The sequence below is a fragment of the Leptonychotes weddellii genome, chromosome 15 (genome assembly GCF_054177405.1).
Source record: "Leptonychotes weddellii isolate Sample4059 chromosome 15, ASM5417740v2, whole genome shotgun sequence".
Lineage (NCBI taxonomy): Eukaryota > Metazoa > Chordata > Mammalia > Carnivora > Phocidae > Leptonychotes > Leptonychotes weddellii.
In genome coordinates this window covers 21,273,681-21,292,386 of record NC_138383.1, presented here as the reverse complement: position 1 = coordinate 21,292,386, position 18,706 = coordinate 21,273,681, and the positions used below count along the sequence as shown (strand labels likewise).

General features: G+C 36.4%; 1 protein-coding gene across 1 annotated transcript in view; it reads left to right on the top strand.

Annotated features, from left to right (window-relative positions):
- Positions 1–18,706, top strand: part of SKAP1 (src kinase associated phosphoprotein 1) — a 266,750-nt gene that overhangs the window by 61,316 nt on the left and 186,728 nt on the right. Inside the window, exon 4 of the mRNA XM_081805143.1 lies at positions 11,856–11,972. Coding sequence (XP_081661269.1) covers positions 11,856–11,972 — 117 coding nt within the window. The remainder of the gene's footprint in view (positions 1–11,855; positions 11,973–18,706) is intronic.

Sequence of the window (18,706 nt, the reverse complement as noted above, 5' to 3'; positions counted from 1 at the left end):
TGAACGAGCTATGGCAAGTGATATAACCTCTTCATCTACAAAATATTGCCAATAATATCTACTTCACAGTTATTGTGAGTGGTAAGGAATTATAATGAGATGATGAACTTGAGGAGTGCTTGCTGCCTGGTAGTCACAAAAGTGGTAGCAAGTATTCTTTTTATGTTTCAAAGTAGGGCTATGTGAGTAAATCCATATACAGAACTTAAACTACATATATTTCACATGTCCTCCCATAACATTCATGCATTCCAACTGAACCCTAGTATAAGGCCATGTACGTATTTGTGAGGTTTGCACTTAAAGGATGTGTGTGTAGAATTTTTATTGGTAGGCACTTCAGAGGTTAGATTTATGAGCTTGTTGCTCTGTAATGTCTGAGACATGTTGAATCGAAGCATAGATGTCATTTAACTTCTCGTCTCTTACTATCACATACTTGGAGCATGTAGTTATGACAGCTACAAGAAGCAAACCATTAAAGCAGCAAAGAAACACCATCTTTGCACTAAAAAAGGAGAAAAGGGTTTCCCTTTGAAGTTGAAGAGAAGTGTTTTTAAATTAATGGAGTGTACAGTGATTTTACTAAGTTTTATTTATGAAAATACTCTTTGCATTCATGCCAAAAGGTTTTAGCACAGTCCTAAGCAGGATTTATACAAAGAAACACAGCCTAAATTTATGATGTGTTTGCAACTGTAAGAAAAAGTCTGAATTTACAATATTTGTAATTTATTGTTAAATATCTTTATATCACTATTCCCGGAATGCTAATATTTTATAAACACAAGTGTTGGTTATGAACCTAGAATATCCTAACCTATACTACTTTTTATAAAGAAATCTTCCAGAATGTTTTCTATGTCTTTTGGGGATTTAATAGCGGGAAATGTACACAGGACTAATACTCCTGCCTCTGGCTTTAGCCCAACCTTTTAGCATCAACAATCTTGACAGCTGCTTTTGTGACTTGACTTCCTTTAGGCCTTCCCCCTTTCCTTTTTTTTAAGATTTTATTTATTTATTTGAGAGAGAATGAGAGAGAGCACATGAGAGGGGGGAGGGTCAGAGGGAGAAGCAGACATCCTGCCGAGCAGGGAGCCTGATGCGGGACTCGATCCAGGGACTCCAGGATCATGACCTGAGCCGAAGGCAGTCACTTAACCAACTGAGCTACCCAGGCGCCCCCCCGCTTTCCTTATTTGCTATATATTATACAAATTAATCTGTGGAAAGTGGATATACACACAAGTCATTTTTGAAGTTAATTACTGACTTTGATAACTTTTCAAATATTTAACTTCCTATACATCTACAGTTTGGGTGTTGTATTTTTTTTTTTAAGAGTGGACCAGTATGTTTTAAAATTAATGCACTTTTATAACAATTGTCAAAAAGAGTAATTTTTTTTAAGTAAAAAGAGTCACTTTTTTTCTTCTCAATGTTAAAATTTTCTAAGATTTTTATGTTCTTTCTAAATGCCCTTTTCTGGAGTAGATGGTATTCAAACAAAAAAGAACTGAATTTCATGTAGTTGAAGGAAGAAATCATTGGAATCAGATACTGCTGCTTTCTATATTCTCTACACAATACATTATGTACAAGTATTGTTTGGAATAGCAAAGACTCCAAACAGCCTGAATGTCCAGCATTAGGGGACTAGTTAAATAAATTATGTCACATTCATTTAATAGAATGCTACATATAGGTTAAAAGAACATGATACATATATGTGTGTAACATGTGCAGCTCTCCAAGGCATATTGTTAAGTGAAAAGGCAATTTAGACACATAGTGTCCAATTTGTTTCTGTGTGTGTATATACACTGGACTTGCATGTGTGCTTGCTTTTAGTTATGTACAGAATATTTTTTGGAAGGGTACACATGAATCTATTAACAGTGGTAACCTCTGCTGAGGGGGATATCCATATGAATGGAAGAGAGAAGCTTCATTATTTATATCCTTCGGTACTGTTTGAATTTTCACCATATGCATGTATTATTTTTTGACTAAAAATTAGTTAAAGTGAAAAATGAGATAAATTGATATGTGCTGATACGGAGGAACCTCAAAGATAAATGAATAGGAAGAAAAGCAGAATACAGAACTGGACAAATGCTACCATTTGTTTTTGTTTTTAAAAAAAACACCACTAACACAGACACTTGTTATATTTAGATAGAAAATTTTTAGAACACCCAAAAAAACCTCACAGTGGTTGCCTCTGGAGAGAAGAACCAAGAGGAGGGAAGGAAGATGAGATTTCATTATATATCTACTTGTAATGTTTGAAATTTTTGCTCTGGGCATGCTTAAATTTTTTTAAATCTAATAAAGAAGTTTACTATAGCTAACAATATTGTATTATATATTTGGAAGTTGCCTAGAGTAGATCTTAAAAGTTCTCAGGAAAAAAAATTTGTAGCTATGTTAAGTAGTGGATTTTGACTAAACTGATTGTGGTGATCATTTCACAATATATACAAATCCCTATGTTGTACACCTAAAACTGGGGGCAAAAAAGAAGCTTACCAAAAAACTACATTTAACATGGTAGTGAGCTCTATTTCAGTAGAATCATGATTTGGTAGTTTCATATCTGTTCAAGGGTTTTGTTTTTGGTTTTTTTTGGGGGGGTCTCCTTTACTTATTTATTTATTTTTATATATGAAATTAGTGTTTGAGGACCAGCATATATAGGTGTATTCGGTTGACTTATCTCTTGCAAGTGAATTTATTTTATTTTCTTTTTTAAAGATTTTATTTATTTATTTGACAGAGAGAGAGACACAGCGAGAGAGGGAACACAAGCAGGGGGAGTGGGAGAGGGAGAAGCAGGCTTCCCGCTGAGCAGGGAGCCCAATGCGGGGCTCGATCCCAGGACCCTGGGATCATGACCTGAGCCAAAGACAGATGCTTAATGACTGAGCCACCCAGACTCCCCAAAAGTGAATTTAAACATAAATGATAAAGCAGTATCATAGAATACCCAGGGTCACCAATAAAGAATACCTTTATACCCAATCTCAGTCTTTTTTTTCCCCCATATGTGGTAATTAAAAGTTGGTGAAATTTCTTGTTTTATGTAAATGGCAAAGAAAATAACTGGTAAATAAGTGAGTGCTTTAAGCTTCATTAATCTGGGAACTTTTGTTGAGGAAAAAAAAAACGTATAAGCGATTTCTCTTAGAGGGTATTATCCCTGGACCAATACAGAAAATCAGGTAAGGAGTACAGTTTCTGAACAGAGAATTTCGTCATAAGAATTAATCTACTTCAGGAATTCTGCTTCTAATGAATTTTCATGTTCTGGACACAAAATATTGAGAGAACTGTGTAATGTATGGTTAATTTGAATACAAATTTGGTTTTCTAAGTAAAACTTCTGTGAGTACGTAGGTTAAGTCTTTGGACTTGAAAGCCAGTGAATTTGATTTTTGGAGGCTAAATAATATGTTGGTTGAGCGAAATTGTAAAGCATTAATTTTTCATTGCACTTCCCATCAACACATACTTCTCTCAGAAACTTGTTTAATAGTTATCATTTATCAGGATGGCTGGAGTATCACTAATACAGGAAATGAATGGCTTAGTTATGGACAAGGGGATTTATATGATATGCCAAAGGAAGCTTCCGGTTACTGCTGACTCTTGTGAGGTAAAGAGTAAAAGAACCAGTCTTCGAACCTCCCCTTGTCAGCCAACGTGTATTTACAGAAACCTGCCAGCCCACAATAGCTCTTGATCACAATTCATCTCCAGAAGGTATTTTCCTAAACTTAAAATGCGATACCACTATCCTCCTTATCCTCCTCAAGATTTGTGCACTTTCCTCATGTTAGTGATACCCTAATAAAAAAGGAAAAATAAATTTTAAAGATTATTTATTTATTTATTTGACACAGAGAGAGAGAGAGACAGTGAGAGAGGGAACACAAGCAGGGGGAGTGGGAGAGGGAGAAGCAGGCTCCTGGCAGAGCAGGGAACCCAATGCGGGGCTCGATCCCAGGACCCTGGGATCATGACCTGAGCCGAAGGCAGACGCTTAACTACTGAGCCACCTAGGCTCATTGGAAAAATAAATTTTAGAAATAAGGAAATGCTCTTCCATGTGAAATGCTCTTCTGTCCCAAAAGGGGCCAAACATTGAATGGAATTGTTGATAGTGAGAGATTTTGTTTGTCGATGTTGTTACATGCTGTTTTCATACTTGAACATGAGTCCCTGTTTGAGGTGGGGTAGTCACAGGGAGGCTTAATCTTGTCACCGTCTGCCATTACAGCTTTAGTGGTATTGGAGGTCTCTGTTACTCACAAAGAAAACTCACCACTCTTCAGGATGTTAGAAGTTGTTTCGAGTGTTCAGGCCTGCTAATCTTACCCATAATCTATTCTTTACCATATGTTGTTTTATTTTTACTCTTTGGACTTCCGTAAAACTTTTCTCATGTCTACCCTTAGCCTATAGACCCTGTAGTTCTTTTTTTTTTTTTAAGATTTTATTTATTTATTTGAGAAAAAGAGAGAAGGAGTGCATGAGTGGAAGGAGAGGCAGAGGCAGAGGGAGAGGGAGAAAGAACATCTCAAGCAGATGCTGCGCTGAGCTCAGTGCCCAATGCAGGACTCGATCTCACAACCCAGAGATCATGACCTGAGCCGAAATCAAAATTTGGGCGCTCAACTGACTGAGCCACCCAGGGGCCCCTAGGTCATGTATCCAACTAGCCTTACAGTTTCTCTCAAGAAGAGATGTCAGTAAACTAATTGGGGCATAATAGATCCTAGAATGCATCAGGACTCAAAGTGGGTGCTTAAGTATACTACAATTTGTTATTTGGGAGAAGAGAACAAAAAAGATGGGAGTTAAGAGCAAGATGAACCATAAGTAATAAAACTGCTACATTCATGTGTAATTATATATATATATATATTTTTTAAAGATTTATTTATTTTAGATTTTATTTTTTTATTTGACAGAGACACAGCGAGAGAGGGAACACAAGCAGGGGGAGTGGGAGAGGGAGAAGCAGGCTCTCTGCTGAGCAGGGAGCCCGACATGGGGCTCGATCCCAGGACCCTGGGACTATGACCTGAGCCAAAGGCAGACGCTTACGACTGAGCCACCCAGGCGCCCCAAGATTTATTTATTTTAGAGAGAGAGAGCATGAGCAGGAGGGGCAGAGGGAGAGGAAGAGAGAATCTCAAGCAGACTCCCCACTCAGTGCCAAGCCCAATGGCAGGGCTCAATCCCACGACCCTGAGATCATGACCTGAGCCAAAACCAAGAGTCAGGTCACTCAACCGACTGCACCACCCAGACACCCCGTGTAATTATATATTTTTTGAGGCATTTTCCTCCTGTGAGACTTAAGCCATGATGGTGCCAGAAAGGAAATTAATTCTTTAATTAAGCCAGGTCAAAGCTGTATTTGGGTGTGGAGTATGTTGGCTCATTTTATATGAAGCGGAGTCAAAAATACCCCGGATCCAAGAAAATCAAACAGAAGGTGCTGGAAAATATTTAATATACCGATCTGACAAAACCCAAAGTTGTACTAAATTTTCTAAGTATGAAATCCATGCCAAAAGGTGTTATTTTAAAAATCACAGCAACAACACTACTATAGTAAATTTGAACCTGGGAATTGAACCAGCTCCTTCTTCACGAAATCACTCACCACATTTGGCTTTGTTGATTAGTTCCATACCTAATGGGACTACTAGTATTACTATTATTTATAATAATTTATACTTTTTATTATAGATTTACTTCACCGAAGTAAAGAAAAAACACTAATTAATAGCACATGCCATAAATTCAAGTCATTGGCTGTCATTCAGTATGCTTTGCCTTTGAATAATGATCATAATTTATAAAGCATACAGATTTGGAGACTGTACAGCTCAGTGGATTAGAACAAGACTTTAGTAATCAGACAAGGTAGGGTCAAAGCCTAACTGCCACTTATGAGTCACTTAATGTGACTTTGGGTAAGTTATGTAATCTCTGTGTCTCAATTTCTTTATCCGAAGCTTTGAGATAATAATATGTCACAGGATTATCTTGAAAATTAAATGAGATAGTACATGAAGAGTCTTGACCTAGAGCCTGTATCCAGTAAGACTTCAGTGAGCTGTTATGTTTTTATTATTGCTGTAACTGACTTTCTCCTCTAAGTCAAAGCATGTTGAGAATTCAGTTGAATAGTTTCATAACAAGAATTAAACACTGAGAATACAGTGGTCCAAGGAAACAGAACTATGAACCAATAATTCCAGGTTATGATTGCCTGGATGATATATGATAAATGCGCTTATTTTACAGTATATTTATCCATATATACCAAATACTTAAGTTTACATGTTTTGAATTCTGTCAAAATCTCATTACTATTGAAAATATTCTAACTCAGCAGGCTCCATTTTAGTAACAGTTGAACAATAACAGTGGTAGATGGAATGTGTTGTTATAAAGCCAGAATGATTGCTGACAGGCTATAATTTGCTTTATGAAGTGTGTGTTGTCACATATACAATTATCTGGTTTATATTTGTTGCTGCCAGCTCTCCAGTTTGTTAACATCCAGGAGTTGTGCCCTGTGTGAAACCTAAGAAGGGTTAAAAATCTTAGCATTTTCTGGTGGGGGAGGGGTAGGAACAGAAGGGTTCACTTGGTGGCTACCTTTTTTTTTTCTTTTTCTTTTTTTAAGAACTAGAGTGATGCTACACACTGCAGCCCACCCTACTGGTCAAAATGAAAAACTGCATCATAAAGGACCACTTTTTGGAAGAAGGGGGAAAAAACTTTTCAACTTTCCCATGGGCATTTTCCTGTCCAACCACGGCCACCCCCTCACTCCTGACAGACGAGGTTCCTTTGGAAATTAAGCTATGCTACCCTTTTGGTTGTAGCATCAAATCAATTTTATTCCATTTCTGATCACTTAGACTGTGCTATTCTCTGCAATGATAACCCAAACGGTTCTTGAGAAGTCTGTTATTCTCGGCATGTTGAAAATAATACAATTAGTAAACAGTATCATGAGCTAAAAAAACTTAACCTTGGGCTCAATTTATTTCTTGTACATTCGAGATCTTGTTGGAGCAACTTTTTGAAAGAATGATAAATGGGAACTTTCTTTACCTGACCTATCATTTGTTCTGTAGACTTAATGACATTCAGTACATTATACTCACTGCCAGGGCCTTGGGGGGGAAGAAAAGAATATTTATACATTGAGTTATGGCTAGATGTAGGAGGGAGAAAAAAGAGATGGGCAGGAAGTCAGACTATAGAGTGGAGAAGAATTTGAGACCTTCACTACATATGGATTAATCACAAGAACTAACCACGCAAATCCAAGTGGATATTTAGAAATCAGTGAAGCCTCTAAGATGTTCTGTGGGAAACACCATACATTTTCTAATGCATGAGTATGTGCAAAATGTTATCTAATTTATAACAGAAGTGTTGACAGAACTTTAGCTTTGGTGTTGCAAATGGGCTCCATAACATTTACATGGGAGGAACATTTCACATATATGGGCACATATGTATCCAACCTATTTCTGTAGTTGGTGTTATATTCAATAATTTAGGTGAATGGTTATAATAAGGAATAACAAGCTGCAGTTTTTCCAATCTTGCCTTAGTTCAGCTTTGGGAACTGTATTACTATTAAATTGGCCCATGAAAACCTGGCAATATTAATGCTATCAAGCATGAAAACTAACTGGATTTGGATCAGGGACCTTTATTTATAGCATTTTATTTAGAATTTATTAGTTTAAAGAGGGAGCTGTGTGTCTCATGGGTTCTTAAATATTAAATAGAGGCAGAAGTCGTGTGTTCCCTTCCAATGGCAACAATAAAAGCAAAAGCCAAAAAATTGCAGATAATTCTACATTGATTTCAATTTCCTTATTTTATCCCAAGATACTTGGTGAAGTGATAGCAAACCCTGGGAATTTTGAACCATGCCATAGAAACAGTTGGTTGCAGATGTGAATAAAGTCTTTATAACACAGCTCACAATTAATTAGAAGTAAAAGATGATGGCTTCATACTAACATGGAAAAACCGTTGAGCATTTATATGTTGAATAAGCAAACATGTATTTAGTTTTACCTATTTGTTATTGTCCTGTTACTTTTTATGCTTAAACTGCTTTCCACCTTTTTTTTTTTTCATTTCTTTGGTAAAGTTGTCATTATGGCCTGTTTTTGTCTCTAAATGGTACCTGTAAGTTCAGAATCAGATGGGTTTGCTGTGAGTCAAAATAGCTACAACAGGAATATCATCATGGTTCATTTTCCACCACCCCATTTTATTTGGAATTGAATTAGGAAATGAAAGTTTTTAGCAGTTTAATTCACTTCTCCATAAAGTTTATGGAGCAGCAACAGCTGGTTGAATCCATGGCAGAAAAATACCAACTTCTAGTGGCCAAGCTATTGTTTCAGAATTAAGGGGGAAAACTCATTAACTGTTAATGAAAACACTGGGAATAAAAACAAATAGCACAGAAACCCTCACAAATAATTACCTCACACCTGACACAAAGCTGCTTTATATTTCTGCTCCAAACCTCAGAAATTCCCAACTTATCATTCTATGGAGCATGAATGAAATTGAGTTTGATTCTCAGGAAGGAACAATAGAGAAATCACCCCCCTTATAGGCCCCTCAGTACGATACTCAGTGGAGAACCTGCCACTGAATATACTAAGGAGTGTATCTAGCGCCCAATTCTTATGACACTTAGGATAGAGGAGCAAATTACCAGCTAATAGCAGATGAACCCTTGATATAGTTTTCCCAGATCTTGTTTAGAAATACAAAAAAAAAGAGACCAGAGGTAGTGGATGTGATTAATGGAGATATTGTGTGTTAGAATATATATCTGTATAGAAATATATTGATTCTGAGCAAGTTACAATGGGAAAGAGTGTCTCTAGTGGCAAGAGGTCTTGCTTGTGAGAAAGCCACTCTAAGCAATGGAGTTCTAAGCCCTAATTGTAGAGCTGCTGAATGGAAGTGTCTGTCACTATAGTTTGTGATCATTTATGTCTGATCCCACTGGACTACGGTAGTGGTGGCCGCTTGGAACTGCGATTCTCAGAGCTGCAGATGAATCCAGCGATCACTTGCAGTTATGTTTTAACGGAAAATGATGTTCTAAACTTAAATCCAAAATGACCACGGTAATTGCTGGCTCTCCTATAAAACTTTTCACCCGTACATCTCGAGTAGTTGTAATCATTTTAATTACACGGGAGTGTCTATTTATATAGTGTTATAGGCTTTTTTCTGTGTGTGCCCAAGGGAGTTGGGCCACTCGATGTGACACTAAAAACACTTATAGCAACATTTCCATCATCAGGAACTAATTACGCTTGGATGTAGAACATATTTTTAAATGTTTCCCCCACCACAATCATTTTTTAGTACTAACCCAGGCTCTGTTTTTGCTGCATTGAGTTGTATACCTTTGTTGTTGTATACTTTACAAAGGCATGGTCTTATATTTGGCACAGGGATGGCTGTTAAAAGCCCATCTTGGGTAATTGTTCAGAAACCCTAGGAAACACGCAGAAGTGACTTTTCCATCTGAAGTTGATAAATCGAATGTTAAATCCAGGCAGGTATTTTAGATGAGATTTTTAAAATGGAAACTCTAAATGCAATTGAATGGGATCCTGGAACAGAAAAAGGGCACGTGTTGTGATGAGCACTGGGTGTTATATGCAACTGATGAATCATTGAACACTACATCTAAAACTAATGATATATGTTGACTAATTGAATTTAAATTAAAAAAAAAGAAAAAGAAAAAAACATTAGTGGAAAAACTGTTGAAATCCAAATAACGTCTATAGTTTCTAGTTAATAGCAGTGTACCAATGTTAATTTCTTGGTTTTGACAGAAATACCCTAGTTACATAAGAAGTTGGGGGAAATTGGGTAAAGGGTGTGTGGGAACTCTCTGTACTATCTTTGTAATAATTTCAATAGATCTAAAATTATTCCAAAACAAAATGTTCGTTAAAATACAACAAAACAAAGTCCCTCCTGATCGACTTTTTTTTTTTTTTAAAGCCTGGAATGCTAGAACATGTAAGAGTAATTTTGTCAAATTTCTGAAGCAAGCAGAAAACCTTGAGTCTAGAATGACAGTTGATAAATAACGTTCAGAATACCTACAGATGTTAAATTTTACTTGGCAACCCAAATTACTTCCTCTTTTAAAAACAGATTTTGGTTAGGCTCACAATTTTAAAATTCCCTTAACCTCGCAGTTTCAGGTTATCTGCCAAACAGTCCATTTAGATTGTTTTGGTAATATAATTTCAGCGGATTTACAAATTCCACTGATGTAAAATTTGAGTAGTTCAACCCTCAGTCCAGTATTTGAGAATTTTTCTGGTTATAAGGGAAATTTCACAGTGATACTATAAGCATAACTATAATAAGCTTTGTATCCTGATCAGTAGCCTAATAAAGGAGAGGATTTGTTCTGGCTCTGGCCAAGACTGCTGTGTGAGGTTGTTGTTTGTTGTTGTTGTTTCTTTTCCACAATCAAGTCCATACTTTATTTCTAAAGTCCTGTATCTGCAGGTGTTCAACTCAGTTATGGACAAGCTACCTACCACTGAGCATTCATAGAAGAGACTCTTATGATCATCTAATTTATGGAAAGAGAAGGCTACAGCCATTCCCTTTTTATCATTTTATATCCTCCCTCCTTCCAGTTTAATTGTAGGAAATAAACCTTTAAAGTGAGGCAATACAGATTCTATGTAGGTTGTTTGGTTTCACTGCTCCCTCGTTGAAATCCAGGGCCAAAACTCTACAGTGTTTACTGAGATTAGCATTGGTGATTTCCTTTGGAATTAGTATTTGAGATAATATTAAATTCAGTTAAAAATCCCCTTTTCATGTTTGTGAAATGAACTGAGCAGCTGTTGGTGTCCTTTTATCAGCAGACTGTACCTCTGTTTGGGGGATTTTAAGGAAAGCCATTTGCAATGCAGAGCCTTTTCTTCCGGTTTCTGAATGATCGAACATCTTCCGTCTGAATCTTTTAAAGTATCATAATAGTATGGGCCACTTCTACAAAATATAATCCAATGTATGTTGAAAACACCCAAAAGGGGTTAGCATTGTTTTAATTGCATAATTCAGTATTGCATATACATTACCTTTCATCAAAGCCATTTTACAGAACAAATATTACCTTCTTAGGGCTTTTACAATTCCTAAGAGGTTGGTTGCATAGGCTGTAAACCAGAATTATAAAGAGAGAACTTTCTTAAGGTTGCAAAGCAAGTATGATTTAAATTGGAATAGAATCCAGCAAAGTCTAGATGCTCTCTGTTTTTAAGTCTCTTAGTTTTCAGAGAAGGAAAGAATACTGACCTGTTACATTGTATTATGTATAGGTTAACCTTTTGTGTGACTTATTCTGTTCCATTTGGAAATATAAAGAGAAACAGGCATTCAGGGTAAAGGTTACAATTAATGGAAGACAGTATATATGAATATGTGTTTATATAGCTGTGTTTTCATTTTAAGTGTGATGGAGAAGTTTCTCTCTGGGTGGCAAGAGGTCTCCCCACTCTATGGTAATGGTTTCTAAGTTCTAGTTAGTTACCTGAGTGGAAAATTTCCCATCCAGGTAAGTTTGTTCTTATTTATCTATTTCTCATATGTTTATGGATAGCGGCCATGTCCACCAAGTAAAAGATATATCTTTCGGAGGAGGGCAGGGATGAGTATCAGAAGACATCTACAAAGAGCTTTATAAAGATGTCCAAAGTATGATCTTATTTTCCTTCTTTTTTGTCCCTCAGGGGGAGACCAAGCTGAAAGTTACCTTGGACAGGACAGCTCTGATGATAATCAGAGTGGAACTCACCGCCCTTCTCTCACATCCGATGCCCCTTTTTTGCCTGATTATCAGGATGAGGGTGAGTGTCATCTTCCTGGATTTTGGGTTGATCATGCTGCTTTGTTACTTTTTGTCTTAGTGTTTTTGCCTTTCGTCATGTTGAACCAAGCTGACTTCAGTGGGTTTTCTGTATTGGTAATCACTAGTTTGCAAAAAAACAACTATTTGTTTCATTGTGGTGCTGATCCTTCTAGGTAATTCAATACTTCTGAAGCTAATGTATTTAGGGAAACACTAATTCCATACTGGAGCAGGAAGACATCATTATTGATCTTTTTATAAGAACTGCAGCTCAAAAGCTAAGAGGACGTCTTAAGATTGCACGGCCCAGTCCACCATCTTTCAGATTTCTTAGTTTCACAGAGTTGCCTGAGAATCAGAGCTTTCATTTAGTGATTATTGGATTATTGATTTATTGTGGATTATTTGAGGCCATTGAGCTCATCATATCATAATAAGATACAATTTTAACCCATGCTTCTCACATATCCCTTTCTGACCATATTGGTGTTGTTCAAGGGGAAAGGGAAGCCACAAGAACCACAATGTAAATCTTCCTAGAGCATTAATTTTACTTGAAGATTTGGGAATGGGAGGAGTTAAATAATTCAACTGATATAAACATTACTTTTATATTACAAACACATTGGTATGTAATAGAGCGGGGTGCAAAATGTACATGAATTTTTAAGATACATGAATATAAAATTTTTGGCTTGGTGGCTGCCAGTTTCTGGCTCAGGCTCAGATATCCCAAGGGTGGGGGCTCACTGTGTCTCTTCTGGCATCTGGCCACTGGAACAGACGGCTTGATCATCACTGATGCACACGGTTATCTTACCAAAGTCTCTCTTGTGCCTTTTCGGTGGGGGAAAAAGGTAGACAAGCTACTAAACTAAATATTAAATTGGAAGCATATTATTCACTTAGGGATTGGGAGTAGAGTTGGTAAACTCTTCCTTATTTCTTTTTATTAGTCTGTAATCTTTCAATTTATTTTTCTTTCAAATTTCCCTATGACTTTGGCATTTTCCAGGAGTTCATAATCCCTAATTCCTTTCTCTTTTTAACTTATCCACTAATTCTTTTTTTTCTTAAGTTTTTATTTAAATTCCAGTTAGTTAGCATACAGTGTAATATTAGTTCACTCGTCCGTTAATTCTTATTTCATTTAGCCCTTTTGGCGATTCAGATTTTCTCCCTTTCATTGAATTAATAACCTCCACTTCAGAACTATGGATTCCGTCATACAGAAACATTTTATTTTGCTTGAGCTTTTTTAGAAACTGGGCCTTGCAATTTAGGATCTGTATATTGATTCAAGTGTACACTAAAAACATTGTTTGGATTGCAAGCTTAATAATTACACTGGTAGTTTATTAATAATTTTAGAAAATTAACAGTGCAAAACCAACCTTTCATTTGTTTTTGATTAATCCAATGCCTGACAGAATTAGAACAATAGTACCTCATTGATCCATAGGTCACTTATTTGGTATTTCCAACTTTCCCAGACACCACTGAGAACACAGTAAGTAAGCCAGAAGGACCTCTAAGTGGAAATGGATGTTCCTGAGTGCTGTGTTAACACTTCCATACCATATTCTTGGGAAAGCCCCTGAGGCCTTCACTGGAGATTCCTCTTTTTACACATTTCTAACCATTACAGTGGTTTGATTTCTCAAACCCATAATAGGATGAAACATCAAATTTAGAAGAAGAGGCACTTTAGAGGCATCAATTAACAAATAATATTGAGGTGAGAAACAGGAAAACAACTAAAAATTTATGCAGAAAAAAAATAAAATTTATATGGGAACTCAAAAACAGCATTCTGGGGCCATATCATATTGTAGAGAGAAACTAAGAGCTCAGTACCTTTAATAAAGTAAAACTTTTCAGCTAGCATTTATTAAGCACTTACTATGTACCTGGCATCTGTGTTCTAAGTATTTTGCATCTATCATCATTTAATCCTGAGAATAGCCCTGAAAGGTAGATAGTAAGATTATCCTCATTTTACAGAGAAGGAAACAGAGACCCAGGGAAGTTAACTTATCTAGGATCACACAGCTAGTAAGCAGTAGTGCCAGGATTTATAACTACGTAGTCTAGTTCTGGAACCTCTGCTCTTAACCACCCTACTGTCTTTACCACTATCCTTATCTGGATTATCAAAAAAGATGGATTCATGTTCCAGACATTTTGATTAAGACTATACAGATACATAGTTTGCTTAAAAGTATTTTCATTAAAAAGAGTTTAAATTTAAAAAAATGTATAGTGTTGAAAGAGGTAAGCCTAGTATCTGGAAAATTCCAAGGTGGAAACTTTGCTCCATTATGGTTCCTCATAAGAGAGGAGCTAACTAGATTAGTAATATTAAATTCTTACTTCACAGCTTTTAATTTTTAGTTTCAATTATAAAAGTTAAGAGAATTCTCAAAGTGAAACAGTCAGTGATAGCGGTAGGAATAGATTGTTTATGTGTTAAAAATTTGATTGTAGGATGATGTTTATTTTTACAAAGTATTATTTATTTTATTTAAAATTTCACTTTTTAAAGCTTTAATTTAAATTCCAGTTAGTTAACATGCACTGTAATATTAGTTTCAGGTGTACAATATAGTGGTTCAACACTTCCATACAACACCCATTGCTCATCACGACAGGTGCACTCCTTAATCCCCTTCACCTACTTTACACATGCCCCTAGCCACTTCCCCTCTGGTAATCATCAGTTTGTTCTCTATAGGTAAGAGTCTGTTTCTTGGTTTGCCTCTCTCTCTCTCTCTTTTTCTTGCCATGTGCAATGACATGGATGGAGCTAGAGAGTATTATGCTAAGCAAAATAAGTCAGTCAGAAAAAGACAAGTACCATATGATTTCACTCATATGTGGAATTTAAGAAACAAAACAAACAAGCAAGAGGGAAAAAAAGAAAGGGAGATAATGTTTAAATATGAGTTTCTGCAAAGCATTGAAACTAGCACAGTACCTGAGTGCCTGATGCATAGTGGGTACGATAAATATTTGTTTCCTTCCCCTAAAAAGTAATGATATATACATTTCTTGTGCAATTAAGGAGAAAGTTATAAAGATGTTAAAATTTTCAGTAGACAGGGGCACCTGGGTGGCTCAGTTGGTTAAGCGACTGCCTTCGGCTCAGGTCATGATCCTGGAGTCCCGGGATCGAGTCCCGCATAGGGCTCCCTGCTCGGCAGGGAGTCTGCTTCTCCCTCTGACCCTCCTCCCTCTCATGCTCTCCGTCTCTCATTCTCTCTCTCGCAAATAAATAAAATCTTAAAAAAAAAAAAATCCTTATGGGGTAGGGGCGCCTGGGTGGCTCAGTTGGTTGAGCGACTGCCTTCGGCTCAGGTCATGATCCTGGAGTCCCGGGATCGAGTCCCGCATCGGGCTCCAGTCCCGCATCGGGCTCCCTGCTTAGCGGGGAGTCTGCTTCTCCCTCGACCCTCCCCCTCTCATGCTCTCTGTCTCCCATTCTCTCTCTCAGATAAATAAATAAAACCTTTAAAAAAAATTTTTTTCAGTAGACATTCTGTTCTGTTTAACTAGATTTTACCATTATTGAGAACAGTAACACGTCATATGTTACTTATTCATTATTTTAACAAATACTTATTTAGAGATTACAAGGTAATAGCAAGGCACTGTGCTAAGCAGTAAGTGAAATGTGCAGTAAAAAATCAGACACAGTCCCTGTCCTCATGGAGCTTACCATCTCATTGCAAAAACACACGATTAGTAAGTAGACAAATGAACAAATATAAAGTCAATGTCTTCACTTGCTGGTGGGATAGCTAAGGTGATCCTTTAGGAAGAAAAGATATTCTTTAATTTTTCTTTGTAGTGACAGTTATTTTAGACTTTTGGAATTTCATCTTTATTAGAAAATGAAAGGTTACTGTTAAAATATTTCAGCATTGTTGCATCCCCCCTCCAGCCACAACAGTGTCCTAAATGTACAATTATAGAAGGACACATGGTCTGACCCATCCACCCATAACTTCAGTGTGAGAAGCAATAACCACAGTGTGTGTCATGTTTGTATCGTGCTTTTGTGAAGACTACAAAGAGCTCTAGAAGCATATAGAAGCCCGGCCAGGTGCACAGCAAAAAATGAACACCAAGGTTACAGGCTAAACCATGCATAAAAATGAGAGCATGTCGCTACCTAATCCCAATTTCTTCTTTTGCTTTGCAAATGTTCTCAGTCTGAGAACAGCAGGCTATACCCTGTGGAGAGAGACCCACAAGCAAGAGCATAGCCCCACTGTGGGGAATGAAAACTGGCTAACAAGTAATAACATTTAGATTTCTAAACCTAAGGAGGCATGGTTTCGACCATATTAAAGAAAAAAAAGTTCAGCATGAAACACTGGATACAATTACTGTACAAAAGCCAGCCAACTATGCTGCTCAAGATCTGATTGCTTTCATTGTCCAAAATATACAGTGAATTTTAATGTGTTTATAAACTTATCTCATTAGTGTACATTTTAATTTTTTTAAAGATTTTATTTATTCATTTGAGACAGAGAGATACAGAGAGAGAGAGCATGAGCAGGGGAGAGGCAGAGGGAAAGGGAGAAGCAGGCTCCCAGCCGAGCCAGGAGCCAGACGTGGGGCTCTATCCTAGAACCCTGGGATCATGACCTGAGCTGAAGGCAGACGCTTAGCCATCTGAGCCACCCAGGTGCCCCTCATTAGTGTACATTTTTTAAAAGATGGGTCTACATACATTTTTTAAAGATGGGTTGGGCAAAGTGTTCTATAAACAGGATATAGTGACTCCTTCTGGAAGACAAAGAAAAAATAAAGTTATTTTCTAGGAGAAGAAACCTAGAATCTGTAACAGTGTATTGTTTATCATGTAATATATATTATCATATTCTAATTAAAGAAAAAGTAATGAATGAATATTGGACAATAAATCTGGGAAGAAGTGAGAAAAATGTTCTTAGAGTTTATTTTTACATCAGGTTGTCGAAGGTTAGAGAAGGTTCTTATTCTCCAGTGAAATGAAAAATAGAACCGGGAAAGTTAAAGACCTGTAACCATTTTTGGGCACCTGGGTGGCTAGTCGTTAAGCGTCTGCCTTCGGCTCAGGTCATGATCCCAGAGTCCTGGGATCGAGCCCCACATCGGGCTCCCTGCTCGGCGGGAAGCCTGCTTCTCCCTCTCCCTCTCCCCCTGCTTGTGTTCCCTCTCTCACTGTGTCTCTCTCTGTCAAATAAATAAATAAAAAATCTTAAAAAAAAAAAAAGACCCATAACCATTTTTGGAGAACAGTAATAATGAATAAGTGAAAGCCTGGTTTTGATCAATTTATTATATGCTACTTGATTTTAAAGGAATTACAGTCCCATTAAAGTACAAATAGTGGCCATTTTCAACTCCATGCCTTTTCTGAAAGGTACATTAAAAAACATACAGAATATTTTGAAATAAAGAGAATCAATTTTTCACAGCTTTAGTTTTAGCACTTTTTTTTTTTTTACATTTCTCTGCTTTCACTTTAGTTCTGAAATAGAAGTCAATTTTTGGATTTGATATTATGAATAACAATAGACTAGCTTTTGTTGATCCTTATGTGTTTCATTTCTATAATAATAATAGGAAGAAAACACTATTTTAATATCTTCCCTAATGGGGGGAAGAATATATTTTAAACAAATCTACATTAGTATTGTGAAATAAAAATGAAGGTTTAATTTATTAATAAGATTTTATTGATTAGACTTTTTTTGGCTGGAATTCACATTTGTCTTAAATTTCATTGTACCGAAGTTAGAATCATGCCTTCTGGGAGTTGGAAAGGATGATTGTAAGAGGAATCATTTATTGAGCACTTACAATGCTGCACTAGGTGCTTTTTGTGGATTATCTCATTTAATTCTCAAACCAGCTCAGAGAAGAAAGTCCCATTATCCCCACTGTTTACAGGTTAAAAAATTGAAGCTTAGAGAAATTCAGTAACTTGGTCAAGAATGAAGTATCTAATCCACGTGTCGGTGGGGGGCAGGTGGTGGAGGTGTAGGGTTCAAATAAATTACAAACCTACTGCTTTGTGTAGAGCTCTAGTTAGCTGGATGTTTTTCCTCTGAAACACCCATTTTTATGGGCTCTACATCTCATTTTCTCTATTGCTTTTATTCCATCGAGTATAACATTCATTTAAAAAATAATTGTATTCAAAGCTAAAAGCTATCCTCTAAATACCACTTTAACTGCATCCTTCAAAATTTGATATGTACTACTTTCATTATAATTTGCAATTCCATTCTAAGTATTTTGTAATTCCTTTGATGATATCCTTTTTTAACCTATGTATTATTTAGAAGCATTTGTGTGTGTGTGCATGTGTGTGTATTCCTGGTTTTTATTTTGGCTTGTTTTTAGTTTCTAGGGATTTTTAAACCTGCTTTTTTATTTTGACTGTTAATTTCTATTACATGATAGTCTAAGAACATCATCTATATCATTTAGATTCTTTGGACTTTGTTGAGAGTCCTTTTGTGGCCTAGTAATGATCAATTTATGCTTAGGTGCTGTGTGGCTCCCAAAAGTATTTATTGAACACACTCTTATCAAATTTTAGGTTTTTTTACTTTTTATTTATTTTTATACTTATAAATAGTATTCTTCAAATCTTTTATATCCCGGCTTTTCTTTATCTGCTGAAAGGTTCGTGTTAAAATCTCCAATTATAGTTATAGATGTATCCATTTT